At 47.9% G+C, this 20057-nt stretch overlaps 5 protein-coding genes across 5 annotated transcripts; 4 read left to right on the top strand and 1 right to left on the bottom strand.

Annotated features, from left to right (window-relative positions):
- Positions 1 to 1705: 1705 nt before the first annotated feature.
- On the top strand, positions 1706 to 2840 carry LOC114440597 (histone H1-like). Its single transcript, XM_028413101.1, has one exon. It carries the CDS (start codon positions 1735 to 1737, stop codon positions 2377 to 2379), a length of 645 nt encoding a protein of 214 aa, XP_028268902.1. The 5' UTR covers positions 1706 to 1734; the 3' UTR covers positions 2380 to 2840.
- Positions 2841 to 3232: 392 nt separating this feature from the next.
- LOC114440600 (histone H2A) lies at positions 3233 to 3758 on the bottom strand. The gene has a single exon (XM_028413103.1). The coding sequence runs from the start codon at positions 3740 to 3742 to the stop codon at positions 3356 to 3358; it is 387 nt and encodes a 128-aa protein (XP_028268904.1). The 5' UTR covers positions 3743 to 3758; the 3' UTR covers positions 3233 to 3355.
- Positions 3759 to 4097: 339 nt separating this feature from the next.
- On the top strand, positions 4098 to 4601 carry LOC114440598 (histone H3). The gene has a single exon (XM_028413102.1). The coding sequence runs from the start codon at positions 4103 to 4105 to the stop codon at positions 4511 to 4513; it is 411 nt and encodes a 136-aa protein (XP_028268903.1). The 5' UTR covers positions 4098 to 4102; the 3' UTR covers positions 4514 to 4601.
- A 4904-nt stretch (positions 4602 to 9505) lies between these two features.
- Positions 9506 to 15751, top strand: LOC114440605 (histone H4-like). Its single transcript, XM_028413107.1, has 2 exons — positions 9506 to 9562; positions 15278 to 15751. Exons 1-2 carry the CDS (start codon positions 9506 to 9508, stop codon positions 15533 to 15535), a joined length of 315 nt encoding a protein of 104 aa, XP_028268908.1. The 3' UTR covers positions 15536 to 15751.
- Positions 15752 to 16655: 904 nt separating this feature from the next.
- On the top strand, positions 16656 to 17247 carry LOC114439819 (histone H2B 1/2). Its single transcript, XM_028411996.1, has one exon. The coding sequence runs from the start codon at positions 16664 to 16666 to the stop codon at positions 17036 to 17038; it is 375 nt and encodes a 124-aa protein (XP_028267797.1). The 5' UTR covers positions 16656 to 16663; the 3' UTR covers positions 17039 to 17247.
- The last annotated feature ends 2810 nt before the right edge of the window (positions 17248 to 20057 follow it).

The following is a 20057-nucleotide window of genomic DNA, read 5'->3' on the forward strand; positions in this document are numbered from 1 at the left end:
TCGCTGTGAAATAACTCCAAACAGCGCTCCTCTTCCTCTCTGCTGTCTCCAGGACGCTAGCTGTACTTCACAGCCAATCAGGAGCTCCGTCTGCTCCTGCAGAGTGGAGAAGGAAGGGGAGGGGCGGAGTGCGCCTGCGCACTGAGCAGAGTGAGAGAGGAGCGCTATTTGCACCGCGAGTAAATACGAGTAAAGTTGCTGAACATATAGAAGAGAAACTTCCACAGAAATATCGATCTCATCACGCTAGTATCGAGTAATTACTGATCCTAACGTTGATATCGATACTATCGATATTTATCGATATTTAATTTTATTACACACAGTACAAATATTGTTTATGATGGAACAGAAAAAGTTTCATTGCTTAAGAGCATACAAAATATTCATGAAACATAAAAGAGCATTCTGAATATACACACAAAGATGAAAGGGGGTGGCTCAAAATAAAGCACCACATTCTCTACATGTTATCTCTACGATCAGGGTTAGGCCACATGTTTTCGTCAACATCACATCTGATGTCATCCAAGGCGATACACCTGGGATAAACCGCTTGGCTGCAATATCCCTGCAGGCAGCGTCCATGGCATCAAGGAGTGACGTCTGGCCATGTGGCTGATGGTCAAAAACTTTCCACCTTCACGCAGAAAAACACTCTATGGCGTTGAGAAAAGGTGAATAGGGTGGATGGAAGAGACGGACCTGTCTCGGGTGGACTTCAAACCATGCTGTGATGGCTTGAGAGTGATGGAAAGCCACATTGTCCAAGGTGATGACAAAGATCCTCATGTTGTCTCCCTCCTGATCCTGCTCTGGAACCAGGTGCTGGTGAAGGTCATTCAAAAAGGCAAGAAGGCGCTCGGTACTGTAGGGTCCAATCTGACATCTATGATGGATCAATAATAATTGACAGTTTGTAAATTATTGAACTGACTTATTGTTAATTATCAGCTTATTTGAGCTGATATTGTTGCAGAAGTAGAGGTTTTATACTGTAACTAAGGTTTCACTATCCTGAATTTGTTTACCACTCATACTGAGCTACTTGATGATAAATGTTTGTGAGAGTTTCAGATTTCACAGTTCTTATATGTTTCAACATACTTAAATGTTTCCCCCCTGTTTAAATTATAATTAACTGTGCTACTAAAAGAACAGTGATGGACTTTATTTAGACTGGTCAGCGAGAGAAGCAGCGAACAGCTCCGATAGAAGTCTGTGCAGCGTCATCACAGTGTGTTTGATGCTGCACAACAACGTGATTTTGTGGCAAAGTGACGGTCAGCAGATGTTTGTTTTTTACTCTGAGTCTCTGAACAAACGTGTGTTTCAGCTGGAAAACAACTTTTGATGGAGCTCTGATGCATCTGAGACCATTTATGAGAGGAAGAAGAGGGAAAAGGCGCTGCGTAGCGCGCTGACTCTCTGAGCTTTGGAAGCTCCAGCAACAAAGTGCAGCGATCCTCAGAGCTGAACATGAGCTGAACATGAAGAGACACTGTCCGCTATCAGCTCCTCCACTGTCATCCTGCAGCGCTGCTCACACACTCATTTTTACTCTTTTATCCACGCACAGAAAACACAAGTGGAAACATTCAGCCTGCACGGAGGAGCGCAGGCTTGGGTTGAGTCTCCACGGTTCTCATGCTGTGTTCAAGTACCGCCTCCTGCGCTCAGTTCATCGTTACTACACTCAGGCGCCTTGTTATCGTAACTACGGACTGATTGAACATGGCAGAAGAAGTTCCAGCTGCCGCTCCAGCCGCCGCTCCGGCCAAAGCTCCCAAGAAGAAGGCCTCCAAGCCGAAGAAGTCCGGCCCCAGCGTCGGCGAGCTCATCGTGAAAGCTGTGGCCGCTTCCAAGGAGCGGAGCGGCGTGTCTGCAGCCGCCCTCAAGAAGGCTCTGGCTGCCGGAGGATACGATGTGGAGAAGAACAAGTCCCGCGTCAAGATCGCCATTAAGAGCCTGGTGGCTAAAGGGACTCTGGTCCAGACCAAGGGGACCGGGGCCTCCGGCTCCTTCAAAATGAACAAGAAGGCTGAGGCTGTGGCCAAGAAGCCCGCAAAGAAAGCCGCACCTAAAGCCAAGAAGCCCGCAGCCGCTAAGAAGCCCGCAGCGGCCAAGAAGGCGGCAGCCAAGAAACCAGCAGCTGCTAAGAAGTCCCCCAAGAAGGCAAAGAAGCCCGCAGCAGCCAAGAAAGTAGCCAAGAGCCCCAAGAAGGCCGCCAAGAGCCCCAAAAAACCCGCCAAGAGCCCCAAGAAGGCCGCCAAGAGTCCCAAGAAGGTGGCTCCTAAAAAGGCCCCTGCAGCCAAGAAGGCCCCCGCAAAGAAGGTAGCCAAGCCCAAAGCCAAGAAGGCAGCACCCAAGAAGAAGTGAGCTGTGATCACAGCAAACACACAAAGGCTCTTTTAAGAGCCACCACAACATCCACAAAGAGCTCATCCTTTCTTTAAATGTGTGTAAGCACTGTTTTATTAGTACTTGTTTTGCACTTTCCTCAAAGACCGTTATTGTTCACCACAACATCCACAAAGAACATTATCATACACATGCCTTATCAATATCAATCACAATGTGCAATATTTGAATATCAAGTATAAATACCCAGCAGAAAGTGTACATAAATAATTTCTAGTCAAAGATTCTACATATTTATTCTTACATATTCCAGCAATTGATATTTAGATCTGTTATTGTAATTCACCACTGTTCCCATATGTATAATGTAAAGGGTAGAGGGTTATATTTGTAAGCCTATTTAGGATATCCTCATTTCTATCAAGTGTACACAGTGCACACACATTTGCCGACAGTCACTTTTTGAATCAGGGTAAAGTTACTGCGTCATTACTCACAGCTCTGTTACTGTAGAGACTTTATTGATAGAATATCAAGTATAAATACCCAGCAGAAAGTGTCTATTTCTGTGTACATAAATAATTTGTATTTTTTATACATATTTAGATTTCTTAAGCCTATTCAGGATACATAATGACATCGAGTTGAAATAGAAAAATGATTTAATATTTTTCAGGTTTATAGAAAGCAGGTACCTTCTGCATGTTAACCGAGGATGTTGCAACTAATCATTCAACACCTGCCTGTTATGTATTGCTAGTAGATTTAACTACATGTCAATATAATACATAACTTTACAATAACCATCATGTTTGTCTTGATGAATAAATAATAAACTACACTAAAAACTATAGTAGTTTAAATGCTGTGATTGTGTTTTATATGGGTTTGATAAAAAATAGGTACAACTGAAAAGTAAAAATCCAGGACATCAGCTCTTTATGTGAGTGTGTGGCTCTTAAAAGAGCCTTTGGGGGTTTGTGGGTCTCCAGCTTTACTTGGCTTTGACGGGCTTCTCGGTCTTCTTGGGCAGCAGCACGGCCTGGATGTTGGGCAGCACGCCGCCCTGAGCGATGGTCACTCCGCCCAGCAGCTTGTTGAGCTCCTCGTCGTTGCGAACAGCCAGCTGCAGGTGACGGGGGATGATACGGGTCTTCTTGTTGTCGCGGGCAGCGTTTCCAGCCAGCTCCAGGATCTCAGCGGTCAGGTACTCCAGCACAGCCGCCAGGTAGACGGGGGCGCCGGCACCCACACGCTCTCCATAGTTACCTTTACGCAGCAGCCTGTGGACACGACCCACGGGAAACTGCAGCCCTGCACGGGAGGAGCGGGTCTTGGCCTTAGCTCTGGCTTTGCCACCGGTCTTTCCACGTCCACTCATTTTCAGATAGTGTTTTCTGGCGCTAACTCAGAGAAACTGTCCGAGGAAGCTGAGTCTCCCCTTTATATGTCTCAGAGCGCGCAGACGCTTCCTCACAGGCCAACCAGAGGACTGGTTTCAGCGGAGAGGCAGCAGGGGGCCGCTCTCCATTTCAGCGGGCGTTTTGAACCAGACTTTTCCCCAATAAGCAGCGCAGCTTCAGGCGGGAGGCCGCTCCTCTAGGCGGGCTGATCGACACGAGGAGCCGCTGACCAATCAGGATCCGGAGGTGTGAAGCAGCGTCACAGCCGGTCCCACACTTTAAGAGGCGCGCGTCTTCGCTCTCATTTTACATTTTTCTGTTGCTCAGAGAAAGAAGAAATGGCAAGAACCAAGCAGACCGCCCGTAAATCCACCGGAGGCAAAGCCCCCAGAAAGCAGCTGGCCACCAAGGCTGCTCGTAAGAGCGCCCCGGCCACCGGCGGTGTCAAGAAGCCTCACCGTTACAGGCCCGGCACCGTGGCTCTGAGAGAGATCCGTCGCTACCAGAAATCCACTGAGCTGCTGATCCGCAAGCTGCCCTTCCAGCGCCTGGTCAGAGAGATCGCTCAGGATTTCAAGACCGATCTGCGCTTCCAGAGCTCCGCTGTCATGGCTTTGCAGGAGGCCAGCGAGGCTTACTTGGTCGGCCTGTTCGAGGACACAAACCTGTGCGCCATCCACGCCAAGAGGGTCACCATCATGCCCAAAGACATCCAGCTGGCCCGCCGCATCCGCGGAGAGAGAGCATAAAGTGTCTGCGGCTCCATAAACAACAACAACGGCTCTTTTAAGAGCCACCTCACTTAACTATAGAGTCAGTGTCCTGTTGATGAAGATATCGGATTTAAACTATGCTAGATTAATTCACAGCATGTACTACCACAACACAAAGCGGTAAAAGGTAACATACATAAGAATAAAAATAGTGGCACTAAAGAACAAAAAAGAAAGTTAAATCACTAAAACCCACCTCAGCCCTGTTCCTCCGAGTACTCACTGAACTCTCCTCTGTCCCATCACCAATTTGCGCAGTGTGTGGCTGCTGTTGTCCCCTTTTCCAAAGCTTTCCACTCCACCACCGGCACTACAGAGTCCTGCTCTAACCCTAACACAGTGTCCTGTTTGTTGTAAAAATAAGCAATGATATCAGATTTAGAAATGTCACTCCGTGGAAGTGCCAGTCCTGTGATGTGGCTCTGTGTCTCATTGTGGACAGAAACTGCTTTGCAGATTGGCATAAATAAAAAAACTGTGCTCCATTGTATATAGGTTGAAATATTTGTATATACTTTGATTACATCTCAGTTTTACCTCTTATGTTATATTTGGCTCATTTGGGACATTAGGAATACAACATACTGGTGTAGCCCTCTGTATGATTTGAAACATAGTTTGTTTTAATGAGTTGCAGTTGACCAAAAACTACCAATAAATACCCATGTACTTTTACTATATTTCCATTTTACCTTTATATGTTTGTGTTTTTTTATTGTAATAAAATGTTTTTTTCAGATTCAGACTTGGTGATTTTTGTATATATTTGGGCTAGTGTAAAGTAGGTTAAAGTCAAAAGAAGTAATTATATTTTCATATAGATGAGGTTATGGACAAAACAGGCTCAGACCCCTGAGGTACTGATTTAATTACTTATTTTCCATTTTTTTGGACATATTGCTCATCCAAGCAGCTTCATCAGTTCTGTTTGGTGGGGAAACATGGTTTATATGTGAGGGTTTCTACTACATACCATCACACTGTGGTGTGAGAATCATAGATCTGCACACTGTATGAATCTGGAAGTGGTAATTACAAGCTTGAGCGAGTATTTGCCATTAGGAATGTAGACTCATGCAGGAACTCTATTTGTGGCAATGGTTCCAACCCAGAACGGGGAAGTGATGTCAGCCCAGTTGAAAGCATGTACCGTAATATATACCGCCAGAGGTAGTCTGCCATGATTTTGTGCTTTTCTTCCATGGCTGCCATGTGTCTCAGACAACCTGCTGTCTGTAACATTGTGCTGTGTCTCATGTTACATTCTTGCAGAACATCTACTGAAGCAGCACTCTCAATCTGAAAGACACAAAAAGAGGCATAACCACCCCAGTATGTAACTGTAGGTACAGTACTGAATATCCTCGCATATGTGCGTACATGTGGAAAAAAAATTACACGTTGATTTCTTGTCATTTTAATACGAGCCTGGCACGCCCCCTGGTGGCTGGCTGCAGCATTGCGTTTCTTAATATAATAGGATGCATTCACTTCTTTGGGGTTTATATGTCATCAATACAATCATCAGGAAGATCCCTGCATACTGTTATTGAGACAAAGTGTGCTGCTGAATGTGAGGTCCGTCACTAACAAAACCTTTCTCCTGAGCGGCTTCTTTACCTCACGTAAACTGGACTTTATGTTCCTGACGGAAACGTATACGTGAAGGAGAACTGGCACCTCTCTCGGAGCTGCTCCCCGCTGGATGTAATTATTTTAACTCTCCATGTACCACTGGCAAAGGATCGCTATGGAGCTGTTTGCTACATGTCCACATCAAAATAATTAGTCTCTCTAAGCCTCAGTTATTATTCCATCAGACAATTCACCTGCGATTCAAAGCAATTATCCAGCTCCTGTTCAGCTTAATTCAGCTGTTTTATGACTGATTCAGCTTGTTTAATAATTTCAGCTTTTGTTCAGAGTAATTCAGCTCTTGTTCTGCCATTCAGCTTCTATTCATATGCATTCTGATGTGTTTTTTCATATTTTTAAAGTTCAAAGCAATGCTTCACTGCTGCAATCAAACTTGGTTTTCTTCAGGAAATGCTTTTTCTAGTTATTATTGTTATTATTATTATTATCATCACTATTATTACTTGATTGTTGTTTTAATTTACATGCTGATAATGTCATTGTTAATTATTTAAGTTTATCATCATGCTGCTTACTACAAACTCTTTCTCTCTCTCTCTCTCTCTCTCTCTCACACACACACACACACACACACACAGTCATTAAACATTATCTTCCACCACACCACTTTTTTATTTAAAACGTACAATTCTCACTAAAATGTCTCAATTTAAAAAAAACACACATTGACACTTGATCATTTAAATTACTTAGCATTTAAACATAATATATTTAAGTAAAGCGCTTTATTTAAATAATCAAAATACAACCTGTCGCCATAGTGATGGAACGATGGGTCCCTATAAGTAGCAGGCCGCACTTTTTACACTTTCTTCCACACCTGAGCTACAGACCAGAGTCCAGAGCAAGTGCTGTTCACCTGAGAGCTGAAGACAGAGATTTCCAGAGGTCATCATCTTCATCATCGTCTGCAGTGAGGGATGGCTTCTGGCCGGGAGAAGTTCCTCATCACCTCTGGGTTCATCCGCGATGGTGAGACAGACAGATTCTCTTTGTAACATTGACAGTAATGAGCCAAGATGGCGACCATGCTAAAGTTCAGTACTCTGCCTGTCTGCATGGAGACTCAGTGTGGTTAACCTTGTTTTAACACAATAGCTTAGTTTGTTGTTTGTGCTGGATTACAGCATAAAAATGATGGATTTTGAAAAGCTAACTCTTTAGCTTTTTTTTCATGTCCTCAGAGTAACAGCTAGGTTTAGCTAAGAGCTAAGTTTAGTCAGCATAGATCATTTTGACACACAGAGCCTCACACAGAGACCTGAAGAATATTAAAAATAATATATGAATATAATGTTCATCATGTCATGTAGTCAGTGCAGTAATTATACATTCATACCATTTAAAACACTGCAGCTCACTTTATGTAGCACCTATAGGAAAAATATGTATTGCAGAGGCTACAGCTTCTGACAGTTCTTTTAGGTTGGTGCTGTGTATTTTGGTTATTTCACCACTAGGGGGCAGATCAATTGTATCACACCAATGATGCTGCCGCCTGCGGTAGCTGCTGTCAGGCCTATTCTGACACCACCTCTCCCTGACAGGGTTGATGTGAGACTGCTTTACCCTGATCAATAAATCTTATGTTTCTAAATTGTTGATTATGTTATTAACTGTTTTGCTCCTTTGTCATCCTTTAGGGAGAAGAGCGGGAGAAGAGAGGCAGAAGCACACACCACCAACACAGATAAGTACATTTTATTATTATGAGAAATGTTAGTGTGTCATGTATCAATGGCAATACATGCCTATTCTATTTTATTCAATTCTATTCTTTATTCTCCTCAAGGCTGCAGCAGCATCACTGTTTACTGACTTAAAGATGTTACAAAAGTGAAATGACATTTCATCTGTCATTGTCTAGTGGTTTTGTTGTAACCACATTTGTCATGTTGTCACATGACATGGATATTGACATTTTTCACAGCCTTGTTTAATCTGCCTTTATTTAATACATTTGTTTTCAATAGAAGTTAGAAAGTGTGTTTGCTCAGTTATGTGATCATGGTAGACATAGTAGAATAGCATTTTACCATCTAATTATCATTTTTAATGTCTGATTAGCTATTTAACAGCACGCAGTTCTACCCTACAATACTTTTAATATGTGTCATGATTAGTGTGACAGGCCTGAGTCCTTCAAATGGCTTGGTTGGGATTTGAACTCCAGACCTGAAGAAACATAATACATTTTTTGTGTTCTTGTAAATTATGTTTTTAGCTCTGAGAGTGTGTTGTGGGGCCCAATGTACAGGCTAAATGGAAAGGGCTTCTTCAGATTTTTACAGATGGAGGACCCAGAAGGCTGGAGCTGCTTTGCATTTTACACCTCAGAATATGATACTCATCTGAATGTCTGAGGGGGTTTCAGGACATTGTGGTTTGGCATGGGATTTTCTAAAAATTGGAAAATCTGCCCCCCCTGCCTCTACGTCTAACGCCACTCAACTGAGAAACACAGACACTGCACCTTCTGTCCAGAGCCCAACCCCCACACAGCCCATCCCAAGGTACCAGGTGAAGAGACACACATATATATATATATATATATATATGAATAAATGAGGACAAAGGTCAGGCCTTTAAGCAGTACATGAAGAGCTGAAGGACACTCTGGGAGGTCTGGAGAAGCTGGACTACTTCCTCACTGCACGTGTTCACAGAAAACCAGGTGTTACACCTGCCCGAGGAGATCAGCTTTTAAAACGTTCAGGTGGTCATCAGTGCTACACGACTGATGCCTTCTGCTCCGGGAGTTCAAACGAAATGCAAACGTCTTCTTCGTTCCCAAACTTCAGAATGTAGAAGTGATGGCTTATCAGCTAGACAGATACAAACAGACCGCCAAGACCATCTGTGAGAGGCTGCTCCTTCTTAGGCCTCCCCATCCTCTGAAAACACAACTGCATAATTTTTCCAATTTTATTTATATCGTTTAGAACATTCTGTGAAATTGACATTTTTATCACACAGGGAAGCAAGAACATAGAAGAGCAGGAATTCACCTTCATTACGATTATTGATCAGTGTGTCCAAGTGCGTAAAATGTGCACCCTTTCTGCATCAAGTGGTTTGTGATGTTTGTTGGAATGTTCTGCGTGCATTAATCTAAAAAAACAGTGTGATGGTTCTGTGTAGAACTTCACGCAATATGTGTTTCCAGCTGTTGTCCAGAAGGGGGCGCTGGTCAAAAAAAACACACAGAGAAAGGTTAGGCCCGCCTCTGTCTTCTACCACGTCCTCAGGCAAGAAATAAATACTTGTGAACCTTGAGCTCTTCACATTCAGTGAGTATTTCACCCAGCAAACATGAGTGGACGAGGCAAAGGAGGAAAAGGACTCGGTAAAGGAGGCGCCAAGCGTCACGTTGGTTACGTATTGTAACCCCAGATTCTATGAGTATAGGCGCAGCCCTTTAAGGCTATCGCTAGTGGGTTTCATCCCTTCGCGCGCATGCGCAGCACTGAAAGATTTAATCACCGCCCACCTATCACGTGGGCCTCACCTCGGTCTCACCTCGAGTATAAATTGGACTGAGACCGGACAATCGGCTCCCAAATAAAAAACGGCTTTTTCTTCAGCCAAAAATAGGAACCAGTGAGGCCCACAGCTTAAAGGGCTGCGCCTATACTCATAGAATCTGGGGTTACAATACGTAACCAACGTTCTATTTCGTATAGGCTTCGCCCTTTAAGGCTATCGCTAGTGGGTTAAAGGCGAAGCAGGATGTAGTCCATGCCTCACTGGGTCCGTACGGTACCACAAGCATAACCACACACCTGCCAGATCACTACACTGAAACAATAACACAGCAGTGTAGTCACACAATCACCATGTGCCGAAAAAACAGAGGAAGGAAGCACAGGGAGAGAGACGTGCCCCACCCGCCAACAGGCCGGGAGGAGGAACACAGCACAGCTCATTCTGACAAAAAACCCAGAACAGCGCGGGTCATGGATAACCCAGAAACATCCCGCAGATAAAAACGCACAAATGAACAGGGGGAGGACCAGGATGCTGCAGAGCAGATATCAGCCACTGTCATCCCTCTGTGCAAAGCCGCAGAGGATGAGATCCCCCTGGTGGAGTGTGCCCTGATCCTGTCTGGAGGGACAGCATCAGATGACAGATATGCCTGTGAGATCGCCTCACACAGCCAGTGTGACAGGCGCTGAGCAGACAAAGGAAGACCCAAAGACTGAACTCTGTAATGCACAAACAGACGCTGCGTGCGGCGCACAGCAGCTGTGCGCGCCACATAACAGGACAACGCGCGCACCGGACAGAGAAGATGAGATGTCCTCTCCTCATCAGAACTGTGAGGAGGAGGGAAAAAACCATCCAACGTTATCACCCTGGATCTGAAAGAGCTAGTGATGCTCTTAGGTATAAAAGTCGGATTAGGACGCAATACAGCTGAACTGCCATCCCCCTGAATCCTGAGGCAGGAGGGGGCCACAGAGAGGGCAGATAAATCACTGACTCTCTTTGCAGATGTTAAAGCCAACAACAAAGCAGCTTTAAGAGACACAAACTTCAGTGAAACTGTATCCAGGGGCTCAAAGGGCGCCCTGGTTAGTGCGCGTAAAACTAACGCCAAATCCCACTGGGGAGCAAAGGAGCGGGACACAGGCCTGTGTCTCCGCACTCCCTTCAAAAAACGCTTTGTTAAAGGATGGCTAAAAACTGTTCTGTCACCAAAACCCTCATGACAGGCAGACACCGCAGCCGCGTAGGCTTTAATTGTACTAAAAGCCAAGCCTCTGTCCAGCAACCGCTGGAGAAAAGACAACACAAGAGGCAGGGGGCAGCTGGTGGGATCCACACTCCTGTCAATGCACCACTGCTGGAAAGCAGACCATTTTGCAGAGTAAGAGGCTCTGGTAGACTCAGCTCTAGCACCCTGGATAGTCCCCACAACCTCGCGGGAGAGACCCAGTCTCTCTAGGCGCTCCCGTTCAGCGGCCAGACCCACAGCCGCTGGCCTATTATGGGATAGCTCCTGATCGCTCCTCCTGCCTGTGAGAGCGCGTCCCCGCGCCAGGGTAGTTCCCACGGACTGCCTGATAACATCTGCTGTAGGCAGGGAAACCACGACGCATTCGTGCGCACTGGCGCCACTAAAATGGCCGACAGCTGCTCCACTCTCACTCTGTCCAGAAACTGAGGGATAAGTGTGACTGGAGGAAACGCATATAGAAGCATCCTGGGCCACGGTCGATGCGCAAAAGCATCCACTCCCAGTGGAGGATTGTCCCGTGCGCTCAGAGAAAACCACAGAGCGCACAGCGCATTCTCGCGTCTGGAAAACAGATCCACTTGCGCTCTTCCGAACCTGCTCCAGATCTGCCCGGCCAGATCGGGATGGAGACTCCAATCCCCGGAACGAGGACCTCCCCTCGACATCACATCCGCTCCTTTGTTCAGTACACCTGGGACGTACACCGCTCTGATAGAGAGAAGGTGTGTGTGCGCCCAGCGCAGCAGCCGTCTGGCTATGTTTAACAACTGGGCGGAGCGCACTCCTCCCTGTCGATTTATGTATGCCGCTGCTGCTCTGTTGTCTGTGTGAATCAGAACATGCTGATTCTGCAGTACATGGGCGAAATGCTGGATCACTTTCCACACGGTGAGAAGCTCCAGCGCGTTTATGTGGAGTGACGGGCGCGCCGGCCACCGTCCTCCCACCACCTGAGACAGACACGTTCCTCCCCATCCTGACAGAGATGCGTCTGTGAACACTGAGATGTGTGACACTGCCCTTCCCAGAGGCACACCTTCCGACAGGATCTGTCGATTCCTCCAATAAGAAAGATCGGGACTTACGGAGGGAGGCACCGACACCATGCGTCTCCGTTGATGTACGGGATCGATGCGCAAACGGATGAACCATCTCTGCAGTCGTCTCATATGAAGCAGTCCCAGAGGAACTACGGCATGACCCGCTGACATCATGCCCAACAGCTGCATGATGGAGAGCGCTGTCACAACGCTGCCAGGTGACACACGATGGAGAAGCGCCGTCAGCGCCTCCACTCTCTGCTGTGAGAGCCGCGCTCTCATCACGGCTGTGTTCAGCTCCACCCCCAGATAAATCACCGTCTGAGCAGGGACTGGGGAACTCTTTTCCCAGTTTATCATAAACCCCAGGTTCGACAGGTGGCTCACTAGCCGCTCTGTGTGTGACGCAGCTTCCTCTCTGGACCGAGCCAGCAGCAGCAGGTCGTCCAGGTAAAACAGCACTCTCATCCCTGACATATGTAGCGGCCGCAGCGCCGCCTCCACACACTTTGAAAAAGTCCGGGGAGCCAGAGAATAGCCGAACGGAAGGCGACTGTACTCGTACTGGATCCCCAGAAAAGAGAAACGCAGGTATCTCCTGTGTTTTGGAACAACGGGGACGTGGAAATACGCGTCTTTTAGGTCTATGGATGTGAGCCAATCTCCCTGACGCACACATTCCAGCACCTGATTCACAGTCAGCATGTGAAACGGTCTTTTCATTATTGATTGGTTGAAGTAAGACAGATCGAGAATGGGCCTCATTCCCCCTGTCTTCTTCGGAACCAGGAAATAACGGGAGTAAAACCCCTGATTTTCCTGTCCCCGCGGAACCCTGGAAATTGCCCGCTTCACCAGCAGCTCTTCCAGTTCCGCCTGGAGAGCCTGACGCTGGCCTGGGGAGGAGAGAACTGTCTCCAGAATGCCGTTGAAGGGCGGAGGTGTTGTGGCGAACTGTAGAGTGTAACCTCTGCTGATCAGCCTGTCCATCCATCTGTCCAGGGAACATACGCGCCGCCACTCTGAGTAACGCTCTGAAAGCGGGCGTACACCTGTCTGACACTCCGCCGCTACTACGGAGACGCCCCTTGTCTGAGCCCCTGCCGCCGTTGCCATGGCAACCCATGGGGGGCTCCGATCGAAAGGGCAAGTCATGTGTCTGTGGGATAGACGCAGCGCACGCTGCCATCCCCGAGAGATGTGGAGCGGCGTCAGAAAAGTCATTTATGTGCCGCTGTGCTGACAGACAGGGCTTATGACACAGAGAGGGAGACTCATCCCCGCTCACTGGTAAGTGAGGAGGAGAGAGACTGTGCAAAGCTGAGAGCGTCTGTGTGTGTGACGGCTCATCAGAGAGAGGCACAGGTGAAGACAGAGAGACGTGCTGCTTGTGTGATATGAGCTCCTGCTGTATCGTAACCGAAAGGTTAGAGACTGCAGGCTCACACTGTGTGGGAGACATGTGTGCGACAGCCTGAGCTGTAGGATTGCTCTCAACAGGATGTACGTGTTTTATTTCAAAACGGGGAGAAACACTCCCAACATCCTTACAAACAATATCACACATATCCCCCCCGCACCGTCACTGTTTCTTGGGCTGCTTCCTGGGAGGCTGCAGAGGAGGGTTAGACCAAGTGCATGCCGGCCGCCGCTGTCTGTTGCCTCGGTGTGCCGTCGCGGGCACCGGGTGAGACGGCGGTGGAGCACTGAAAGAAGCAGGTAGTGGTTGCTGTGGCTGAGACGCAGCCGTCATAAGTACTGGGGGGCGTCTCTGCCTGGGGCGCGGGTCCCGGCGGTCCCGCCAGTGACCAGAGGAGCGCTGGGCTCGAGCAACATGCTTCTTAATTTTCTCTGCGTCCTCAGAAGCTTTCTGCATGTGATCCACCAACACTTGGAGGTGAGGACCGAACAGCCCGTCCGAGCTGATGGGACACTCCAATAACTCCTTCTTCACAGCATCGGGAATGGAGGATGACAGGTGCAGCCACATATTCCTCTGAATCAGCTGTTGCCACACTGCGATCCGGGCCGCGCAGACAGCAGTTGATGCACACAGATTCAGGATGGCGCTGGCAAGGTTGCCGAGCTCCAAGGCTTGCTCAGAAAGGTGATCGGAATCCTCCGTCAGCTTAGTGATAGCAAACGCCAGGAGAGAAATGTTGTTGGCTGCCGCTTTAATCTGAAAAGCACACTGATGAGAACGGTCAGTGAAACGTGCGATCAGCTGATCTCTGCCGGAGGGCAGGGCTGGCCGGCGTCCGCTCAGCACGTTGGCCCTGACTCCAAACAGAGATGTGAGGCTGGGGTCGAGGGGAGGGACGGGAGGAAAACCAGAGGCGGTGAGCCCATCTACCTTGGTGATGGGAGAATAGGTAGAGACCGGCGCCTTTATTTTCCCAGGTTCTGCCGCTGCCCCCGACAGGTACGGTACAATAGCAGGAAAACGTGGCCAGACAGGGTCCCGTCTAGCCGCGTGTACTGAAGCATAACGCCCTCCCATCTCGTCCCGAGGAATTACTTCCTCGGCCGACGGCACCGTCAGGTTCCTGAGCGCTGCCGCACGCTGAATCATTTGAGGAAGATCCCTGACGAGAGCGCCTATTGCCGGCAAGGGAGAAAGGATTAAAGCGGGGACCTCGGGGACTCCCGAGTGAACCCCAGGCATCTCCTTATCATCATCCAGCCCCTCCATCCGGAGAGGGGGATCGACCTGAGGAGAATGTGGTGAAGGTGGGGCAGAGTCGTCCGACTCCGACCCTTCTGCAAAAAGAGCAATAGCGTCCTCTAACGGGTAGTCATCTGCCACGGGAAAAGTTGCGTCCGCTGCAGCGGTGAAAGCATCTGCTCTCCGCCGCCTCTCGTCCTCGGGAAGGAGCTTGCAATAGGGGCACGCTGCCAGTGGAGTTAGCGCCAGGCCGGCGTGCTCCGGGCCAAGGCAGGATTCGCAATGGGCATGCAGATCAAAGCTCATGATGAAGCCGATCTGGCACACCGGGCAGATCCTGATGCCATCCGAGGACTTAGCGGACTCTCTTGCTCGTTCTTGCTCGCTATTGCTCGTCATTGCTAGCTCTTAGCTCGCTCTTAGCTTGCTCTTAGCTTGCTCTTAGTGCTGCAGCTTACGCTGAAGAAAAATGGGAGCCGATTGTCCGGTCTCAGTCCAATTTATACTCGAGGTGAGACCGAGGTGAGGCCCACGTGATAGGTGGGCGGTGATTAAATCTTTCAGTGCTGCGCATGCGCGCGAAGGGATGAAACCCACTAGCGATAGCCTTAAAGGGCGAAGCCTATACGAAATAGAACCGTAAAGTTCTCCGTGATAACATTCAGGGAATCACCAAGCCCGCTATCCGCCGTCTGGCTCGCCGTGGTGGAGTGAAGCGTATCTCTGGTCTGATCTACGAGGAGACCCGCGGTGTGTTGAAGGTCTTCCTGGAGAATGTGATCCGTGATGCCGTCACCTACACCGAGCACGCCAAGAGAAAGACTGTGACCGCCATGGATGTGGTGTATGCTCTGAAGAGGCAGGGACGCACTCTGTACGGCTTCGGCGGTTAAACTGTGACAGATCCAACAACACAAAACAAAGGTCCTTTTAAGGACCACACACACTATCAATGAAGAGCTGAGTTCTACAATTAGTTGAACTGGTACGTTTAGTGTAGACTCACAATAAATGCATGATCAGCTTTGTATGTACACAACAACATGAATTATGATAAAACATAAAGGAGATGGCTCTGGTCGTTTAACATCAGCAGCAGACTGAAAGCAGTGGACACAAACAGACTCGATAAACTGATCAGAAGGGCCGGTGTTGTTGTGGGGGTGGAGCTGGATTCCCTGACAACACAGTATTCAGGTTAATAGTTATTTACAGTATTATATATGAGATATGAGACCAGAGATTACTTGAATGTTCATTATCGTTTTTTCGATCGATTTTATTAGGTATTATTTTACTCTACTCTTACTATTTTACCTTATTTTATGTCTAACCTGTTTTGAGTATGGAGCACCTGGAATACAAGCAGATCAATAAAGTATTTCTGATTTCTTATTACAGGATTAGTGAAAATGAGTGCAGTAATGTAGTTCAACTTTTGTTGTTTGTCATTAGCTCTTAAATGGCCATATAACAATTTAATTCAACGTTAGGGAGGGATTTACTTACTTGAGTTTGAGTTAAGTTGTAATAAAGCTGGGCCAGAAACCAGACTGGACACGATCATCATGAAAATGAGAAGCAACATTGTTCATAGAAATGAACCAAATGTTTCTGAAGTCACTGAGGTTTCTTATATATGTGGTTATAACGGCTGTTTTAAAGAGCATGGAAAGACAGCAGAGGTGAGAGGGGGAAGAAGAAGAATCTGCTGCTCTCCTGTCAGTAACAGCATGTTTATAGAAAACACAACGCACCACATTCTACAAGATATAACAACTAGTGCAGCAGTGATACAGTGTTGCAGGCACAGCCCGCCTTTTCTTTCCATATACAGTGTGCGCACCAATTTTAACCGCTTCCATGCCAAACCATGCGGAACCTTCCACCCGTAATCAGCTGAGAAGCTCAGCCAATCACAGACAAGGAACTGCACAATGGTGTTTGCATGCAGCCTGTATAAGAGGAGTCGCTGTGAGCCATGAGAGTGATTCGTTGCTGAGAAGTGTCGAAGACTCAATATGCCTGAACCCGCAAAGTCTGCGCCCAAGAAGGGCTCCAAGAAAGCCGTGACCAAGACCGCCGGCAAAGGAGGCAAGAAGAAGAGAAAGACCAGGAAGGAGAGCTACGCTATCTACGTGTACAAAGTGTTGAAGCAGGTGCACCCTGATACCGGCATCTCCTCCAAGGCCATGAGCATCATGAACTCCTTTGTGAACGACATCTTTGAGCGCATCGCCTCCGAGGCCTCTCGTCTGGCTCACTACAACAAGCGCTCTACCATCACTTCCAGGGAGATCCAGACCGCCGTCAGGCTGCTGCTGCCCGGTGAGCTGGCTAAGCACGCCGTGTCTGAGGGCACCAAGGCCGTCACTAAGTACACCAGCTCCAAGTAAACAGCTGCTGCTCGCACAAAAACCCAACGGCTCTTCTAAGAGCCACCCACTTCTTCTAAAGAGTGAGTCTTTGTAGAAGGTTTAGGCGTTGTGCTGAATTTCTAAAGCATTCCAGTAAAAAGCAAATCACTTTTTTCAATGTATACAACAGGACACATAGGGGTGGGCGATATTGAAAATTTCAGTATCGATCCCATACCAAGTAAATACCGGGCCGGTATCACTGATACTTTTACTTTAGAAATTTCATGATCATACAATGATTTTTTTTTTGCCTTTAATTAGTTGATCATGATTAGCAGAATAATACACAAATATTTGTTAAGTAAATCAAGCTGCAAACAGAACAGAAGCAGAACTGTATGGAGGAGAACTTGTATGAAATTATAACAATCTTGTCAGCGATGCCCCTTGTGACAGCCATGATAACATAATGGAGATAATTTGATAAAAGTCTAACTAGGGTGATCCAATACCAAGTAAATACAGGGCCAGTATCACCGATACCGATACTTTTACATTGAAATTTCATGATCATAAATAATTTTTTTTGCCTTTAAATAGATTATCGTAATTGGCAGAATAATAAAACACAAGAAACATTTGTTAATAAATCAAGCTGCAAACAAAAGTGCAGAACTGTATAAGTTTGAAATTTTAACTTCACAATCATGTCAGCAATGCTCCTTGTGATAACGATCCATGTCTTATCACAGCACTCAGAAAGACAGCATTAATTCATGCTGCAGATTACTCAATTACTCAACCTTCACTTTTTTAAATCATCTACCTGTGTTTTGCAGTAAAGCCTTTGTCAGTGACCACTGTCTCTGGTTCGTGTTTGGGGATCTGCCTCTTCCTCCTCCCTCTGTTTACTCTGCAGCTCGAGGTCTTTGGGCTCTGCTGCATTATGTTTGTGTAAATGAGTTGTGTTTCCACAGTGGCAGGTCACTTTCCTGCACACCTCACAGTAGCAGTTTCTTCTTCTCGTCTGTCGCCGTGAAATAACGTTGGTTACGTATTGTAACCCCAGATTCTATGAGTATAGGCGCAGCCCTTTAAGGCTATCGCTAGTGGGTTTCATCCCTTCGCGCGCATGCGCAGCACTGAAAGATTTAATCACCGCCCACCTATTACGTGGGCCTCACCTCGGTCTCACCTCGAGTATAAATTGGACTGAGACCGGACAATCGGCTCCCAAATAAAAAACGGCTTTTTCTTCAGCCAAAAATAGGAACCAGTGAGGCCCACAGCTTAAAGGGCTGCGCCTATACTCATAGAATCTGGGGTTACAATACGTAACCAACGTTCTATTTCGTATAGGCTTCGCCCTTTAAGGCTATCGCTAGTGGGTTAAAGGCGAAGCAGGATGTAGTCCATGCCTCACTGGGTCCGTACGGTACCACAAGCATAACCACACACCTGCCAGATCACTACACTGAAACAATAACACAGCAGTGTAGTCACACAATCACCATGTGCCGAAAAAACAGAGGAAGGAAGCACAGGGAGAGAGACGTGCCTCACCCGCCAACAGGCCGGGAGGAGGAACACAGCACAGCTCATTCTGACAAAAAACCCAGAACAGCGCGGGTCATGGATAACCCAGAAACATCCCGCAGATAAAAACGCACAAATGAACAGGGGGAGGACCAGGATGCTGCAGAGCAGATATCAGCCACTGTCATCCCTCTGTGCAAAGCCGCAGAGGATGAGATCCCCCTGGTGGAGTGTGCCCTGATCCTGTCTGGAGGGACAGCATCAGATGACAGATATGCCTGTGAGATCGCCTCACACAGCCAGTGTGACAGGCGCTGAGCAGACAAAGGAAGACCCAAAGACTGAACTCTGTAATGCACAAACAGACGCTGCGTGCGGCGCACAGCAGCTGTGCGCGCCACATAACAGGACAACGCGCGCACCGGACACCGGAGGGAAAAAACCATCCAACGTTATCACCCTGGATCTGAAAGAGCTAGTGATGCTCTTAGGTATAAAAGTCGGATTAGGACGCAATACAGCTGAACTGCCATCCCCCTGAATCCTGAGGCAGGAGGGGGCCACAGAGAGGGCAGATAAATCACTGACTCTCTTTGCAGATGTTAAAGCCAACAACAAAGCAGCTTTAAGAGACACAAACTTCAGTGAAACTGTATCCAGGGGCTCAAAGGGCGCCCTGGTTAGTGCGCGTAAAACTAACGCCAAATCCCACTGGGGAGCAAAGGAGCGGGACACATGTGTCTCCGCACTCCCTTCAAAAAACGCTTTGTTAAAGGATGGCTAAAAACTGTTCTGTCACCAAAACCCTCATGACAGGCAGACACCGCAGCCGCGTAGGCTTTAATTGTACTAAAAGCCAAGCCTCTGTCCAGCAACCGCTGGAGAAAAGACAACACAAGAGGCAGGGGGCAGCTGGTGGAATCCACACTCCTGTCAATGCACCACTGCTGGAAAGCAGACCATTTTGCAGAGTAAGAGGCTCTGGTAGACTCAGCTCTAGCACCCTGGATAGTCCCCACAACCTCGCGGGAGAGACCCAGTCTCTCTAGGCGCTCCCGTTCAGCGGCCAGACCCACAGCCGCTGGCCTATTATGGGATAGCTCCTGATCGCTCCTCCTGCCTGTGAGAGCGCGTCCCCGCGCCAGGGTAGTTCCCACGGACTGCCTGATAACATCTGCTGTAGGCAGGGAAACCACGACGCATTCGTGCGCACTGTCGCCACTAAAATGGCCGACAGCTGCTCCACTCTCACTCTGTCCAGAAACTGAGGGATAAGTGTGACTGGAGGAAACGCATATAGAAGCATCCTGGGCCACGGTCGATGCGCAAAAGCATCCACTCCCAGTGGAGGATTGTCCCGTGCGCTCAGAGAAAACCACAGAGCGCACAGCGCATTCTCGCGTCTGGAAAACAGATCCACTTGCGCTCTTCCGAACCTGCTCCAGATCTGCCCGGCCAGATCGGGATGGAGACTCCAATCCCCGGAACGAGGACCTCCCCTCGACATCACATCCGCTCC

The sequence above is a fragment of the Parambassis ranga genome, chromosome 8 (assembly GCF_900634625.1).
Source record: "Parambassis ranga chromosome 8, fParRan2.1, whole genome shotgun sequence".
NCBI classification, from domain to species: Eukaryota; Metazoa; Chordata; class Actinopteri; family Ambassidae; genus Parambassis; species Parambassis ranga.

Excerpts from the sequence above, each read along its gene's own strand:
- LOC114440605 (XM_028413107.1), top strand. The coding sequence starts at position 9,506 with ATGAGTGGACGAGGCAAAGGAGGAAAAGGACTCGGTAAAGGAGGCGCC. Across the intron at positions 9,563-15,277 it reads AAGGAGGCGCCAAGCGTCAC|AACCGTAAAGTTCTCCGTGA; the intron begins GTTGGTTACGTA and ends TATACGAAATAG.
- LOC114440598 (XM_028413102.1), top strand. The coding sequence starts at position 4,103 with ATGGCAAGAACCAAGCAGACCGCCCGTAAATCCACCGGAGGCAAAGCC.
- LOC114439819 (XM_028411996.1), top strand. The coding sequence starts at position 16,664 with ATGCCTGAACCCGCAAAGTCTGCGCCCAAGAAGGGCTCCAAGAAAGCC.
- LOC114440600 (XM_028413103.1), bottom strand. The coding sequence starts at position 3,742 with ATGAGTGGACGTGGAAAGACCGGTGGCAAAGCCAGAGCTAAGGCCAAG.
- LOC114440597 (XM_028413101.1), top strand. The coding sequence starts at position 1,735 with ATGGCAGAAGAAGTTCCAGCTGCCGCTCCAGCCGCCGCTCCGGCCAAA.